The sequence below is a fragment of the Numenius arquata genome, chromosome 8 (assembly GCF_964106895.1).
Source record: "Numenius arquata chromosome 8, bNumArq3.hap1.1, whole genome shotgun sequence".
In the NCBI taxonomy this organism is placed as follows: Eukaryota; Metazoa; Chordata; class Aves; order Charadriiformes; family Scolopacidae; genus Numenius; species Numenius arquata.
Window position 1 is genome coordinate 24,539,352 of NC_133583.1, and position 15,333 is coordinate 24,554,684.

The 15,333-nt window shown below is 57.3% G+C and overlaps 2 protein-coding genes across 2 annotated transcripts; both read right to left on the reverse strand.

The window, feature by feature from the left end:
• Positions 1 to 1,052: 1,052 nt before the first annotated feature.
• On the reverse strand, positions 1,053 to 6,257 carry ADGRG3 (adhesion G protein-coupled receptor G3). The gene is made up of 13 exons (XM_074152609.1): positions 6,212 to 6,257; positions 5,694 to 5,723; positions 5,444 to 5,603; positions 5,244 to 5,361; positions 4,539 to 4,679; positions 4,337 to 4,459; positions 4,214 to 4,253; positions 4,029 to 4,129; positions 3,439 to 3,551; positions 3,004 to 3,287; positions 2,358 to 2,451; positions 1,604 to 1,890; positions 1,053 to 1,168 (listed from the first exon to the last, which is right to left on the reverse strand). The coding sequence occupies exons 1-13, from the start codon at positions 6,255 to 6,257 to the stop codon at positions 1,053 to 1,055; spliced, it is 1,653 nt and encodes a 550-aa protein (XP_074008710.1).
• Positions 6,258 to 7,047: 790 nt separating this feature from the next.
• ADGRG1 (adhesion G protein-coupled receptor G1) lies at positions 7,048 to 13,705 on the reverse strand. Its single transcript, XM_074151564.1, has 13 exons — positions 13,666 to 13,705; positions 12,690 to 13,145; positions 12,083 to 12,206; positions 11,859 to 12,006; positions 11,646 to 11,774; positions 11,287 to 11,403; positions 10,705 to 10,750; positions 10,231 to 10,331; positions 10,032 to 10,147; positions 9,184 to 9,458; positions 8,423 to 8,534; positions 7,885 to 8,153; positions 7,048 to 7,736 (listed from the first exon to the last, which is right to left on the reverse strand). Exons 1-13 carry the CDS (start codon positions 13,703 to 13,705, stop codon positions 7,615 to 7,617), a joined length of 2,055 nt encoding a protein of 684 aa, XP_074007665.1. The 3' UTR covers positions 7,048 to 7,614.
• Between the last annotated feature and the right edge of the window lie 1,628 nt (positions 13,706 to 15,333).

Below are 15,333 nucleotides of genomic sequence, written 5' to 3' on the forward strand. Positions count from 1 at the left end.
AAGGAGATGATGGTTGGATGCCAACAGTGCTTGAAGGATGAGTCACATCAGAGTGTTTCTGTTACCTGTAGAATCCCTAGGACCTTCTCATCTCCTGGCCCAGGCTCTCTAGGCTTGAAATAAGTAGCCAGGGATGGGAGGTTCCTTCCTCCTGCTGTCCTCCTCCCCAGAGAGTCACCCAGGCGCCTGGGGAGGTGGAGATACTCACACTAGATACTTGCCCACCGCAGCTGGACTTTGCATGGTTCTGTGTGACACAGACGCAGCATGAGCAGAGAAAGGGCTGCACTGTGCGTGCACACACATGCGTATGTATATCTATCCCATGCAGAGTTCTTCCTTCATGCCAGTTTTCTCCTTTCATTCACGACAAATTGCCAGCAAGACTTTTCCCATCAATACATCCCTAATATAAAGCAAATAACAGACAATATTGCAAGTGTCAAAGACTAAATCCACCGTGTTCAGGCAGCTGGCAGAGATTTAATAGTAAAATACAGATAAGGAGAAGAAAAGAGGATGTTTTGCAGGAGGGACGTTGAGCAGATCCCTGCCCAAAGGGCTCAGCTCTTGTCCATTTGGAGAGGACGTATCATAAAGAAGCTTGTGGGATTTCTCTTTTTTTGCTAATTCCCAGACTTGAGCCTCCTGGGTCAGTCCTCCCACATCCAATAGCAGAAAAACCCACTGCTGGGCTGGTCTAGCACCAGGTGCCACCTCTAGCAAAGAGGGGGCTGGCTCCATCCTGGCTGAAGGCAGGTGGGTCATGCACTCCCTCCTCGCCCATGTGAGATCCCCTCAGGAATGAGCTTAGGGGCACAGCGAGACCATGGGGGAGCTGCAGCAGAAGGGACTTTGGCAGAAGGAACATCTCTGGAGCCCAAGGTAGGCCATAGGGAACGAGAGAGCCAAAGCAAAGAGCCCTGCTAGGGTGGATCATGCCCACTGAAGGGTAAACTCAGCCCTTGTCCTCCATGGAAAGCTGCATCTGTCAGGATCGAAGCTTGCTCTCGGCAATTGCACGCAGGCAGGGAGGGAAGTCTAGCCAGCAGCTAGTCCTGGGAGGCTGCGGTGGTTTTGTCATATCTGATGATGTGGGAGAGGGAGCCAGTGGTCTCCTTTGTCTTTGGGTAGTAGAGGACAACCAGCCAGACGAATATGAAGACTCCTGCAGGGAAAGGAAGGCAGACATTCAGCAGCAGCAGCAGGAGATGGTGGGAAGCATCCTGCTGGGATGCTGCCGACACTTCCCTGATGCTTCCAGGGCGTTCCCCAGTTCACTCCTGCTCCTGCAGGAGGGTCTCCCCATGCTTCAGGTGAGCCATTTGGCTGGGACATGCTCTGGGTGGATAATGTCCCTGTTCCTATACTAAGGAATGGCTCCCTTGGGGGAAAACCACCCCCAGTGGAGTGGATGTGGTTGGGAGTCATGAGCAGCTCCACGCCGGTGGCAGGGACCTGCTGCTTGGAATGCCCTGCAAAAGGAAGGGCATGACAGTGCTGGTGCCTTGGGACCCCTGGTCAACTCACTGTCAGGCTGACTCCTGCCTCCTCCATCTTCCCCACCCACGCCCGAGGAGCCCACCTCAGAGCCAGCCCTGACCTTGGAGAGAGTTGAGGATGGTGAATAGGTAGAGCATGGGCGCAGAGGAGGTGCTGTGGGTGAGGAACACTGGGGCCCAGGTGGCTCCCAGCAGGCAGAAGAGCCCCACTGCCACCAGGGCCACCTTCCAGGCCTTATGGTCCCCCTGCACAGTCCCCGTGGCCTGCAGGCAGCAGCTCTTCTGGGTCACCACCCCGAAGACAGCCATGTTGAAGAGGAAGATGAGGCCAAAGTAGCCACAGTTGGTGATGTAGTGCACCGGGAGATGTTTGGAAGTGATCCAGCACCTGAAAAGAGACAACTGTGGTGCCTCCAGGGGCTCTGCTAGCTCTGGCAGCACCCATGGGAGCCTCTCCAGGGGGTGTGTTCATGGATGCAGTGACACCCTTGTGCTGGTGGGGTTTGCCAAGGCCAGGGTGAAGCAGCAGGGGCAGTGGTGAGGATCTGCTGCCCTCATGTTGCTCAGCTGGGAAGGAACCTGGGGAAGCTCCACGTGGACCTTGGATGTCCCTCCATGACCTGGAGGCCAGTGGGCATGACCAGGGAGGCTCGGAACAAGAGGTGGTGGTAGTGGGTAGTGGTTACCACGGCTGTAGAAAGCTGCTGTGTTGTAATCATAATTAGGGAAGCGGAAGCACAGCGTAAATCCGAACAGGATGGGCACAACCCCCATCTGCTGTGCTCCCAGCAGGACCTGGTTAACAATTCCCATGCCAAAGGGCCACCTACGCCCTGTGGGCAGTGGTGCACGCACAGGTGGGCTATGACCTGGTCGTCCATGGTCTGGATGCGGTATTCTCCGTAGCTGCCGATGACTCCTGCCACCAACACGACGAGAGCAGGGAAGCCTGGAAGAACAAAGGACACATGTGGAGAATGCCAGAAAGGCAAGCTGTGGGTGCGGTGGTCAGCTTAGGGTCTCTGCATGGCCCTGGATGCGCTGACCTCAGGGAAGATGGGGCTTAGGGTCCAGCTGAGGTTGCACAATTGCTGGGGGCACAACAGTTGCTGGGACATGGTGTGGAGAGTGAAGGACAGTGCTGGGTGGCAGAGCTTGAGGTGTACCCTAATCTCTCTTCAGGATCGTCTGCTCCAGTGCCCCCCAAGGTGCCCAGGGAGGACTGGCAATGTGGGAGTAAAGACCCCTGAGGACATCACCTGCTTGATGAGCAGGAGGCTGGTCCCCAGCAGGATGCAGGGTGCCTGCAGGTGCTGCCCTGAATTTGGGCACCAAGCCCATATAAGACACTTCCCAGCCCTGACCATGGCATTTGGAAGAGCTGCGGGCAGGATGGGACTTGCTCGCTCTCTGCCCATCACTGCACTACACCGTTCTCCCTCTGGTCATAACCCACTACCCCCCCTCTCCCTCCAGCTCCCCCTGGGCTGGTGGTGCTCACCCCAGCCGACCAGGCAGAGTTTCACCAGGTAATGGTGGATGTAGGTGCCGAGGACCTTGATGAAGAGGAGGTAGAAGTGAAAGCCCTCCAGCGCTGTCCAGGTGAAGCAGCAGAGCAGGCAGTAGTGGGTGAACCCCCCCAGAACCTTGCAGGCCCATGGCTGGGTCCCATTGGAGAGCCCGCTGTTGAGCAGGAAGGCCAGGTTGAGGAGGACCAGGCTGCCAACGAGGTTCATGTGTAGCCCCAGGTTGATGCAGAGGGTCTCCTCGAACCTGAACCTGCACCTGAGTGTCCCCAGAGAGAGCAGACAAAGTGGGGGGTCACAGCTGAGCAGGGCCCCATGCCATATTGCAGCAGGTTCATGAAGAGGCACCAGAATTGCCCCACATCTCTCCCAGCCTGACGAGCCCCCAGGGAGCTGCTGGCATATTCTACCTTAAGAAGATGCAGAAGGCGATAGTGAAGATGGAGAAAGCCATGGCTACCCCACAGCCAGCAGTGGCAACAGCCATCAGGGCTTGGGCTGTGGACCTGTCCAGAGCTGGGTTCTGCCAAACATACACATGTTGGGTTAGACAGGCCCTGGCCCAACAGAGAAAACCCAGCTGCAGCTACCAGAGCCATGGGGCTGAAAACCCTGGTGGTCTGCTACAGGGACCCAATGCAAGTCCCCAGTCTGTCCTGCCAGAAAGTCTTTGGGGAGGAAGGGGTGGTGCTGGCTTAGAGGAGATGCTCCTTGGAGTGGGGTGAGGGATAGCTGAAGGCTATGGTGGACCACCATGAGCACTCGTCTGCTGCTCCAGAGCCTACATTACACTGGGGGGCTGTTTCCATCCTGTACCCACTCTGCTGAGCTGTTTCTGCCCTCCTGAGCTGGGGCTGGGCTTGATTTTGGGACCTGGGCTTGCCCAGGAGCAGCTATAACTCTCCCTGTGCAGCTACTGGTGACACCTGAGGGGCCACCAACGCAGGTCAGGCAGCGCAGCTGGGGGATGGGCAGGAGCTGTGGGGAGTGGAATTGTCACCAGGAGGAGGGTGAAGAAGGTGAGATGGTTGCAGGAGCAGACTGTCCCCTTGTCCCCAGGCTGTGTGACACATCCGCTGCTGTTCCAGCCTCCTGCGTGCCCTGCGACAGGGACGGGCAACGGCCGTGAGCACCAGGCAAAGCACCCGCGCCCACCTCCTGGCCCAGCTCCACCAAGGACCATACCTTTGTTGAGATCCCAGAAGACACATTGCTGGGTGACAACCTGCAAGGGGGGAGAGTGTCATCAGCCGATGCCACGGTGAGGGGCACCAGAGGAGAGATGGAGGAAGGGCACAGCTGGCTTACACGGGGCAGCTGCCCATGGGCGAAGGTGAGCTGCACAGGGTCCTGCAGCCTGGAGATGCTTGTCTTTCCCACCGTGATGCCTACCACAGTGTTGTTCAGGACCTGCCCCGTCTGGTTGACCTCCTGCGTGGGGACAATGCTGCCTGAGCCGAGCCGGCAGGTAGCAGGTGGCCAGAGGGATGCCGGCAATACTAGCTCATACCTCAAACATGCCAATCTGCTGGATGTTAAGGACCGTCACCACCACACGCACTGTCTGGCTGCTCAGGGACCAGAATATCTCCCTGGGCAGCTGGATTTTGCCTGCATTCCCCTTCTCCGTTGTGTTTAGCATCCTAGGGCCCTGCAGCAGAGAGCAGTGGTGGTGGGTTGCTTATTGTAAGCATCACCTCTCTGCTCAGAACCAACCAAACTTGCTCAGGGCACAAACTCAGCCCTCCCTGGTAGGTTTTTCTCAGCAACATCAGCAGGACCCCTGAGGGCAGAAGGGGAGAACTTCATCCCCAGCACCCAGCAGCGAAGGGGCAGAGCTGGGAGCAGCTACCAGAAGAGTTTCAACCCACCATCACCCCACGGGACAGGGTTCTCTGGGACATCCAGAGAGTGGGAGAGCCTGGGGGGTGGGCAAGAGGCACAAGGTCCCATACACTCCTACTCCTCCTCCTTTTCCTCCCCCTGCCCACCCACCAGCTGCTGGGATGGCTCCTCAGGGAGGGCTTTTCCCTCCCAAGCACCATTTCACGTGACTCCTTGGCAAGGGATGCTAAAGCTGACATGGGTCCATGACGCAACCGTGGAGCAGGGTGGAGGAAGAACACGCCATGGTACACTAAGCCCCAAGGGCAGGGGTTGAGGGATGCTTGGAAAGTGCGGGGCCTTCTGAGTGAGGGAGAGGGGTGCATCTCACCTCTGTGGGGGAAAAGGTGATGAGGACATCACGGGTGACAGCCCTGCTGATGTTCAGGAGCAGCACCTTCAGGCCAGCCAGCCTGTCATGCAGCACTGGCCCCGCCGACTGCAGCAGCCTGTGGGGCAGGAGGGCTGTGGGACTGAGGGATATGGAGGGGCTGAGCCCCCAGACCCCACCATGGCACCACTGCCCACTACCTGAGCCAGCGTTCCCGCAGGCAGGCACAAGAGGGGCTGCTGGAGTGCCCCAGCTCTGGGCAGCGCCGGGGCAGGTCAAGGCTGTGGATCCTGTTGCCTTGCTCTTCCGACTCCACCATCGTCTTGCAGCATTGGTGGTGGCTGTCACCGCGGCTTAGGGCTGGGGAGGAAGGGAGCAGGGTGACCACTGGGCCCTACAGCACCGGGTGGGCACTGGGGGTGAGGGCAGGGAGGAGGGGGGACCACTTACCAGCACAGCTCTCCTGTCCTCTAGAAGTGTCTGGAAGAAGAGCATGTGGGGAAATGGGGGAAACCCCCCAAAATCTAGGGTCAGTCCTCCCCCTGCCCACAGGGGAAGGGGGAGACAGGAGAATCTGGCAGCTGCCAGGTTCGAAAAGTGCAGCTCTACAGTTACACAAGCTTCAAAAGGCAACTGGACAGCCGTCAGGGCTGGTGGAGGCAAAGCCACCATGCCTGTGTTAACACATCACCGCATCCAGCCCCCCGGGGTGTCTCGCAGAAGTGAGCCTGGGCTGCTGGTCCGGGGTGTTAAAATAGCCCCCAGCAGCAAACTCCCCTGCTCCACTCACCTCTGCCAGCGCTCTGCACATCCCAGGTGACACCCCCTTGTGGCCTGGCCACATTCTGAGGTGAAACCCTGCCATGGTCTTTGAGTCAACACTTTCCTAAGGAAAACCTACCCCTGAGCTCAGACCCCTTCACACATGCACACTGGGGGTGCCCATGTCCCCCTCACCCACCACTCACCGGCCTGCACCAGGAGGAGCAGGATGGTGCTCAGGAGCAGGTTCATGGTGCTTTGTGGGGTCTCCTGGCTGCTCCTGGTCCTCCACAACACTCTGCTCCCTTCGTCCCGGTGGCTCTGCTCCCTCCCTGGGGTCCCCCAGGGCTTGCAGCTCCTCCTGAGGCAACAGCTGTGTCCTCATTTCCCTTCTGCAAGCCCTCACACCTTCCTGTGGATTGGCAAGTGACCTCCTGCCCCACCTCAAAGCAACAGCGATAACCATCAGAGCCACGTCATTTCCCCCTTAGCCACTTCCCCCAGTTGACTCAGGGCTTTTTTCCTTCCCCTTCTCCTCCCCATCCTGCCAAATCCTTGGACAATGTCCCCTACCAGCCCAGCAACGTGTTGGGACATCCCTCTCCCAAATGGGGTACACCGCTGGTGGTGAAACATCCCCTTCCCAGGAATGTTCCCACGTCCTGGCCAGCAGCCAGGCAGAGGGGGATGAGCTGCAAGTGGAGCAGCATCTGGAAGGGGAACTGGTGGGGTGGAGACACAATTCCCATTCTGCGAAGCCTCCATCTTCAGATTCCCATCCTCCATCTTTGGTGGGTAGCGATGGTCCCCACAGACTGCAGCAGCTTCCTGAGCCGCAGCATCCCCCTCCATCACCCTGACCCCTACGGCACCGGGGTACCAGTGCTCTGCTGGGAGCACTGTTACTGGTTCCAGCTCAGCAGAATCCTACAGGTTGAAACACCAGGTCCTGCCCCAAGGATGGGACAACCCCAACTAAGGGACAGATCCCATCAGAGAACCCATCAACATGCCCAGCAGAGAGACCCCAGCAAGCCACGCTCCGAGCAGTAGCAACTTTAATGGGCACAAGTCTGGTGTGTGGATGCGCTCGTTAAACTTCTACACCATTCTGAAATAGATATTCAACAAAATAACAAAAATAGATTATTTCAGCTGCTAGAGGATGTTGCGGGGGCAGAATTAGTCTGTCTTCACTGGGGACTTCTGTCTTCACTTCTCGGTGACCACCAGCAAGGGCTGAAGATGGGGCCTCTCCCACTCATCATCCCTGCCCTCAGGGCACAGGAAGGGACGTCCGGAGGCACCGGGGAGCCTGTGCCCTGCCCGTTCCACTTTCTGCAGCCCCCACTGCCCAGGTGAGCATCCCTCCCTCCTGCCCCAAGGATGCTAAGCCAAGGGATGCACTGCTGCCCGGCGAGATGAGGTGGCTAGGAAAATTGGTGGGGGGGCCGGCAGAGGCAAGGTGGGGGCAGCCCCACTGCAGGTCCCTGGGCTCCTAGCAGCCCTACAAGGTGGATGCAGTAGCAAAGCGGACGGCATTGGTCCTTCCCATGGCTGTCGTCCGTGTGGGGAACCCCGGCACGGCGTGGCACAGCCATCACAGGGCTCAGCCGAGGTGGCTCTGGCTGCTGTTGGGTTGCAGTTTGACGCTGTCAGAGCTGCTCTGCGAGTCAGGGGACTTTCTTGCCTGCAGCACCATGGTCCAGTACCAGAGGAAGATGAGGAAACCTGGGAGAGGGGAGAAGAAGGGTGGGTGAACCCCACCAACCAAGCCAAGAGCAAGCCAGCCAGCCTGCCTGGGATGGCGCCTCTCATACCCCATCACCACCTCACCAATACCCCATGAAAGCCCCAGTGCCCAGCATCCCAGGCTCACCTTGGAGGGAGTTGATGATGGTGAAGATGTAGAGGGAGATGAGGCGGAAGACGCCAGAGGTGAAAGAGAAGAAGACCAGTGCCCAGGGGATGCCCAGCAGGATGCTCAGCCCAAAGAGGGCGAGGACATGCTTGAGCTTGTGGCCTTTCTTGTTCTGCCGGAGGATCTCCCGGACCATGGCCCCCAGCATGACTGAGTTGAAGAGGAACACCAGGCTGAAGAAACCCAGGTTCACGACGTTATGGATCAAGGGGTTTGTGATCCAGCATCTGGAGGGAGGAGAAAGGGCAGGGGTTTATGCTGTGTCATCCCACAGGGGCACGAGTTGGAAGGGATGGGGGAAGCAGGACGGCATGGTGCAAACCCAACACCCAGCTTAGTTAAACAGGGAGAGGGGATCCCCCACCACCACCCCGCACAAAGCCCCAGAAAACCTAAGGAAAAGGTGGGCTAAGGAAAGCCTGTAGGACATGTGAAGGTTTAGCCATTTGACTTTATCCAAGACCAGGGACCAGGCAACCCATTTCCCATTACTTACATGGTTGCATTGGTGGATTTGCCACCAACGGATTCATAGATGGGAATGGAGAAGGGGCCGTAGTTAGTCCAGCTAGCCAGGAAGATCAATGTCACGCAGAAGAACGGGAGCCCTGGGTGGCAAGAACAGAGTGAAGCAGCCACCCTAGTCCCTGGCCCTCGGTCCTTCTGGAAAGATTTGTTGCCTCTTTCTCCCCATGTATAGTACAAACCAATGTCCTCCCTCCCAAGGGGGAACTGAAGATGGAGCACGCAACAAGGATGCCTGGCGTAAGCTCCAGCCTGGAAGTGAGCTGTGCTGCACTGACCCCAGCCGGGGCTCTCCCGGGTTGTGAAATTTTAAGCCACAAAAGATCATGAGATCTTCCTACTGCAGCCCCCTGCCCAAAGCACAGCAGAGATGCATAGGTGCTTAGTGCATCAAGCCCAGCCCTCTGGGCTGTCCTGAATGTTTCTTTCAGAAAGAGAGCATCCCATTACTATTTAAAGACCCCAAGCAGTGGCTCTCACATGCCTCTTTTGCTGGGTGACCCCCAGGGTGACCCACCCTTGCTCTAGCACCAGCTTCTGCTCTCAGCCACTGGGTCTCCTTCTCCACTGAGTCTCTTGACAGAGAGACCCCTCTGCTCTCAGACACCTGCTGCCCCACAGCTATGTCTCCATCCCCATCCAGGCACCATATATGGTGGGAAAGACCTACCCAGGTGCCCCTCCATCCTGTTATCCCTGCATACAGGGCATCTCTGCCTTCCCCATGCTCACCCCAGCCCACCAGGCACAGCTTGAGGAGGAAGTGGTCATGGTAGGCATTGAAGACTTCAATCACAAGCCGGTAGAGGTTGTAGCCCTCGATGCCCATCCAGGTGAGGCAGCTCAGGAGGGAGAAGTGCAAGAACAGCCCCCCAGCCCTGCAGAATGCCTCGCTACTGCTGGAAGCCAAGTGCTCAGAGATGAGGAAGGTGATGTCCAGGAGGAAGATGGCGCCCAGCAGGTTCATGTGGATGTGCATGCTTGTGATCTGGTCTCGCTGCTTGCTTCTGGAGAAGTGAGGGGGAGGAGACCTCACCACTGTGTTTGGCCAGCATCCTCGGTGTCCCACAACACCCAACAGCTACACATAGGGCAACTCGTCCCTGCCAGAAGTGCCAGGAGACCCTCTGGTGGTGTCAGGGGCTGAGAGCCTAACCTCACAGGTGGGACCACCCATTACACATGCAAATTCAGGTCCCTGCAGCTGACCCTGCATTTCAGGTCTAGGCCATTGCGGGCTATGGAGCGACATCATTTCAGCTCTGAATCATCCACATAGGATCAGTAACATGACTCAGGAGAAGAGCTCTCCACTGAGCTGTTGAAAAGATCTTTGCAGGCTTCTGCTTGCCAGATCGATAACAACTAAGCTGATTTTCCAAAATCATTGAAAACAGTGTTCTTGAGCACCCTGTGGGAGACCTGACCAAGGGGGTGGTTTCTGGAGAGGAGAACTCCTCTTTCTTGAAGCATGGCTCCTTCATTATACTTCTAGCCAGGCCACAAACTGCATTGTGCCCACCCGGGTGTAGTGGCAATGGACAGGACACAAACAGGGAGGATGGGGTGACCTGTCAAACCTGAAGTAGAGGAAGAAGATGGTGCAAATGGATGCCAAAGCTGAGATCAGGCAGCCGATGTAGGTTATGATACTCAGGTAATCCCTGTGTATGTAGGTGATCTCTGGGGAGGATACCTGAGGAGAAGGAGGAATGAAACATGGTGAGGAACAACAGCCAGAGGGAATGATGTAGGGAGCTGCAGGAAGACACTACCCACCATCAGCACAGCAAAGTAGGTGAGGTGGTTGCATCTGCAGTCTGTCTGGCTGCTCCCCGTCACTGTTGTACAACCATAGCTGTCCCAGCTCCCAGTGCTGCCTGCACAAGAGAGAGGGAGAGCATCCAGTGAGCAGCAGAATATCTTCTTCAGGTTTGTGGACTTTCAGGGCCAGGTGTCCAAGGTGTCTATGGCAGGGAGGGGGACAAAAGTCGGAATCCCAGCTTGTCCCATGGCAAGCAGACACACTCAGACAGCACCCTCAGCATCAGGACCCATCCCTAGGAAGGCAGAAAGCTCTTGGGTTAGCTATGGAGAACTAAACCTGACATCAGCCAAGTGAAAAAGGTTTATGGAGCTGGAGTGAGGAAGGGAGGTGCAGAGTGCCTTTTACCCCTACCAGAAGGTCTGTGGTACCCTACAAAAGGAGCAAAGGCAGTGCCTGGATTCACACCCAAGTGCAGGAGCACTCACCAGTGGTGTCCTCCTGCCAGAAGACGCACAGCGGGGTCACGTTCCTCTGCAATGAGAAAACCATGGGCCTTGATCAGGATGCAGCTGGGGGTTTGTTGCCTGGCAAGCACATTCGATAGGGGAGAACATGGGGCAGGAGACAAGATGGATCCTGGAGACAAACAGGATCCTCCCATATCATGGGAGTAGGCTCCAGGCAGAGACTGTTCTCTTGGCAGCTCACAGAGCAGATACTTCTCAGGTCCCCTTTTCCAAACGGTTCAGCTTTGAGCAGATGCCTGACAGGGCCATGAATGAGCCAAGGGACTGTTAACTCAAAGTGTCCCCCCACCAGTTCAGGAACACTGGGCTGGATCTGCAAAGCAGCATCTCCTGTACAGGAGCAGGCAGCGCCACCACAAGTGCACATGGTGAAGCCACAATCATGATACAGCCCCAGAAGGCATAGCAGACCCTGTGCAGGCAGGCCAAAGGCATGAGCCTGCTGGATGGTTACCACTCTCTAAGCTGGCAGGGCCTGAGTCCTTCCTACCCCTCCATTCCTGGTGGGACCAGGTTCAATGAGGCTGTTTCCCCACCTACCGGCAGCAGGTTGTGGAATAAAGTGAGGACCACTGGGTGGGAGAGATTGGCCACCACCGTGTCCACCAGGGAGATGCCGACCACCTTGTCACCCAAGACGCGGCTGCTGTTTTCGTCCTGTGGGAGAAGAGGAGGCAATGGCAGCATGGGAAGTGATCGCTGCTGGGCATGAAGCGGGTGAGAATCCCCAAGAAGGAGGTCCCATGTCTCTTTCCCCATCAAGCTTCTAGCTCATCTTTGAAGCATCTTCTCTGAGTAAGCACCAGCACCCTGCTCTGGGCAGCATCCCTGCTGTCCTGTACCACTGGAGCCCCCAGCATGGCGAGGACACCCCACCACGCCATGCGCATGGGCATTACCTGGAACATGGTCTGGCTGTTGATGTCCACGAGAAGTACCCTGTGCTCTACCACATCCTCCCTCTCCTTCGCCACCATGAACAAGCTGCTTGGCAGGTCCACTGCGAACCCATGGACCTCTCCGCCCTCCTGCAAGGAGAGATTTGTAAAGAGAGAGGTTGGGAAAGGATGCTGATAGACCAAGACTACCAGGGCAGGCTGCCCAGAACCTACCTCTCTTTGGGAAGCAAAGGCCAGGTGCTGAGGAGCCTGAGTGGGCTGGACCCTCAGGACAGTCGCGTGCACGGTGGCCTTCCCGAAGGTCTGGTTCTGCCCTTCGAGCTCCACCTTGGCCAGTGTCTTCTCCAGCTCCCCAAGTTCGCTGTCAGGGAAGGGGTGCAGTGAGCAAGATTTGGCAGGCACTGCACCGGCAGGAACAGCACAAGTTGGGAACTCACCGCCGAAGCATCTGCTGCTCCGTGGCTCCCGCTGCTGGCACCGGGGGCTGGGCAAGGAGTCTGTCCAAGGCGGTGAGCTGCTCCTCCACATCTTCCTCACAGACGGGCATGCTCTCTGGAGAGGCTGATGGGCATATGAAAGGAAATGCTGTGAGATGCATGGGCAGAGCCAGATTCCCCATGCCCCAAACCAGCCAGGCACAACCCTGGTGGGAGCAGAAAGCAGAGGGCTGCAAGGTAACCCCAAGCCCAGGGAGCTGATGGAGACCCCCAACCCAGAGGGCTTCTCCTGCTGCCTGGAGCGTGGCTCCCCCCAAGGCCATTGGGACTAGGCTGGCTGAGGCTAGCCAGGTGCCTAGCAATGCAGACAGGCCCCTTGAAGATCTCTGGAAAGCCCACGATTTCAAGGGGCAAAACACTTGAAAATCTCCGTCTTCATCTTTAGGGAGCCTGGGTACCAGGTCTGCCTCTAGGCTGCTTCAAGCAAACCTATGTCCCCTTCCATCACCCTTCAGCTGTGTATTTACATCATTATGCTATACCATATACTGGGAAACCACCACCAATGCTCTGCTGATGGCTAGAATGAACTGGGCATGAAACGAACCCTTCATTTCATTAAAATAATTGCCTCCACAAGGGAAGAAGTATTCAGATGCACTCTCAAGGGAGGTGTTCTTCCCGCCCTTTGAGATGTAGGACACGTTAAAGATGGAGGTGCTGGTTCTTTCAGTCTTCTGACTCTCCTTCCCCCGGGTGATGCTGCTGGACGGGTCCCCACCCAGGATGAAGCTCTGTTTCCCGTACGCCAGCCTCAGGGTTCTGTTGGCCTTGAACCAGTAGACACAGAAGCGGTACCTGCCCAAAGCAGGGGGCAAGCTGTATGTGTAGTAAGAGTTTCTCTTGTTTGGTAAAAAGGGCCTTTTTATTATCAGCGCCTGGGCTGTGTTCTTGATGGAGATGGTGGCAGGGCCGTGCTCGTAGATGACAGAGCTGTTCTGGGTCTGGTTGCGGTCACCGCAGAAGCGAAAGTCCTCTGCCCGGTGGCTGCTGGCTCCCACCCCTGCAGTGCACAAGCGCATGGAGATGCCGGTTCAGCCAGAGGGACGGCCACACCTGGCAAACACTGCACCCCCACGGCAGCCATCACGTGTGGCACACCAGTCTCTCTGCCTGGCGTCCTGGCATCCCAACCGCATCCTCGATGGGCTGCATGATGTCGGCCACCTCCCTGATGTCCGCAGAGCCATGCTGTGTGGCTTTGCCGGGGAGCCGAGGCTCCTGGGACTGCAGGACTTCCCATCTCTTGGTGCCACCACCCACATCAGCAGGGACCGACAGAGGAGCTCTCCATCTCCGGAAGGGATGGATGGAGATTATCTCCTTACTCTGGAAAAGACCCATCCTGCCCCAGAGACCCCACCAGAGGCATGTCAGCCCATGAGATGTTTCATGTCTGTGGAAACCACAGCTGCAAACGCCCCTTGGTTCCCCCCAGCCAATTTTTTGGGGCTGCCAATTATGTCCAGCAGCCCAAACCTGGTCCACCAGCCCAGGGCAGGACATGGCTGGGGACAGCCTACCTTGGAGGGGAGAGAGAAGCAGCAGAAGGAGGACCTTCATCCTGGGCAGCTCTCTGCTTTCACTTGGCCTCCGAGGAGAAAGCAGAGCCTGGGAGGGTACAAAGGAAAGGGGCCAGGTGAGTATTTATGTATCACCCATACCATGGGGTCAGGGGATGGAGAACAAAGGTTGTGCCAGTGGGACACAGGCCGGTGTCAACGGCTGGCTCCCCAGTGCCTCTGCCACCAGGAGGAGCCACGAGCAGCGGGCACCTGCCTGGCCACGGGCTGGAAGGATGAGAGAGGCCAGCAGCTGGGTCCCCGGGCTCTCGGCACAGGGAGGGTGCCCCACCGCCCCGGCACAGGCGCCAACCACCAACCACTGAGCACAGGAGGAGTCCCCTCTTCCACTCCCTGCTTTGCATCTCAGTTTGGGCCTTGGCTTCTTATCACGAGCGGTGGAAACAGAAGGAAACAGCGGTTTCCTAATTTGCCAGCCCTGAAATTATTTTCTCTTGTGCTTTCAGCTCCCGCAGATCAGCCAAGGAGCCAGGCACGTTGCAAACCACTCCGTCATTTCAGCCCAGCAGAAACAGGCTCTCCCAGGTTTGACCCGGTGATGCCAACACAGTAACCGTGGCTGCCGAAACCCGTTCTTCCCCTCGCAACCAGCCAGGCAACATCCTCCACATCCCCTGTTCCCATCCATTCATCCTGCACTCTGCTCCACCACCCTTTTCTTTGTCTTTATATGCAGCAGCAGCTCCTGTGACCTGCACCCAGGCCAGCGCTGAGCACCCCAGAGTGCTGCTACACCCACACGCTCCACCCGGCCACAGCCTTCACACTCGCAGCCCTTCCCATCGCACTTTCTGCCTTCCCCACACCCGAACTGCACGTCCGGTGCTGCTGGGGTGCACCGAGCTTCACCTCCTCCTCGCCCTGCTATGACCCCAGCTGGGTGAGTCTGGTGGGACTCATCCTGCCAGGGTCCAGCAATCAGCAGGAGCCCCCCCAGGGTGGGACAACATCAGTGGGGACTGCTGGACCAGCTGGCAGAGCTGAACACTTGCCAATGCCCAAAGCCAAGCTGGCACATGGTTTGCCATTGCTGCATCCCACTCCTGTGCCAGTCTCAAAGCATCCTTCTTGAAACCCACCAAGTGGCCAAACCCTGTCTTGTTCACTGCAAGTGCATGCTCGGGCACCCACCAGCATCACCTGCAAAGGCTCATGAGCTCTCCCAGGCACCCAAGGGTCGTCAGATGGGAAGGCTGGGGGAAAACTGCTTGCTTGAAAACTCAGCATCGCTGTTAGGAGGTTTGTCCCAACAGCACAGATTTCTCCTGGAGGTTTCTCCCACCAGCAAGGATCCAGGTCACATCCTGCACTGGTGTATCACTGTGGGCACAGCCCACCCACTGGCCCTTGTGGTTATTAGTTAACCTGCTGCTATGGGTATCAGTGAAGATGAGCTGTTTGGTTATTAATTAACCTGCTGCCATGGGTATAATTGAGTGTGGCGTTTACGAGGTTCCCCAGTGTTGGGTGAGAAGGTACAGCACAGGCACAACTTGGCAGCAGTAGCTGGATGTGGACAGGGCTGTCATCCCTGGCGTGGCCTTGCTGCACGCTTGGGAATCACACACATGTATCCAAAAAGCACAGATCCGGGGTGGCAAGATGCCG

Coding starts and splice junctions, on each gene's coding strand:
- ADGRG1 (XM_074151564.1), bottom strand. CDS start 13,705: ATGAAGGTCCTCCTTCTGCTGCTTCTCTCTCCCCTCCAAG. Junction 10,148..10,230: donor CCTACTTTGCTGTGCTGATG/GTGGGTAGTGTC, acceptor CCTTCTCCTCAG/GTATCCTCCCCAGAGATCAC. Junction 9,459..10,031: donor ATCTTCTTCCTCTACTTCAG/GTTTGACAGGTC, acceptor TCACTTCTCCAG/AAGCAAGCAGCGAGACCAGA.
- ADGRG3 (XM_074152609.1), bottom strand. CDS start 6,257: ATGAACCTGCTCCTGAGCACCATCCTGCTCCTCCTGGTGCAGGCCG. Junction 5,724..6,211: donor GCTCCTCCTGGTGCAGGCCG/GTGAGTGGTGGG, acceptor CTCTTCTTCCAG/ACACTTCTAGAGGACAGGAG. Junction 5,362..5,443: donor CTGCGGGAACGCTGGCTCAG/GTAGTGGGCAGT, acceptor CCTGCCCCACAG/GCTGCTGCAGTCGGCGGGGC.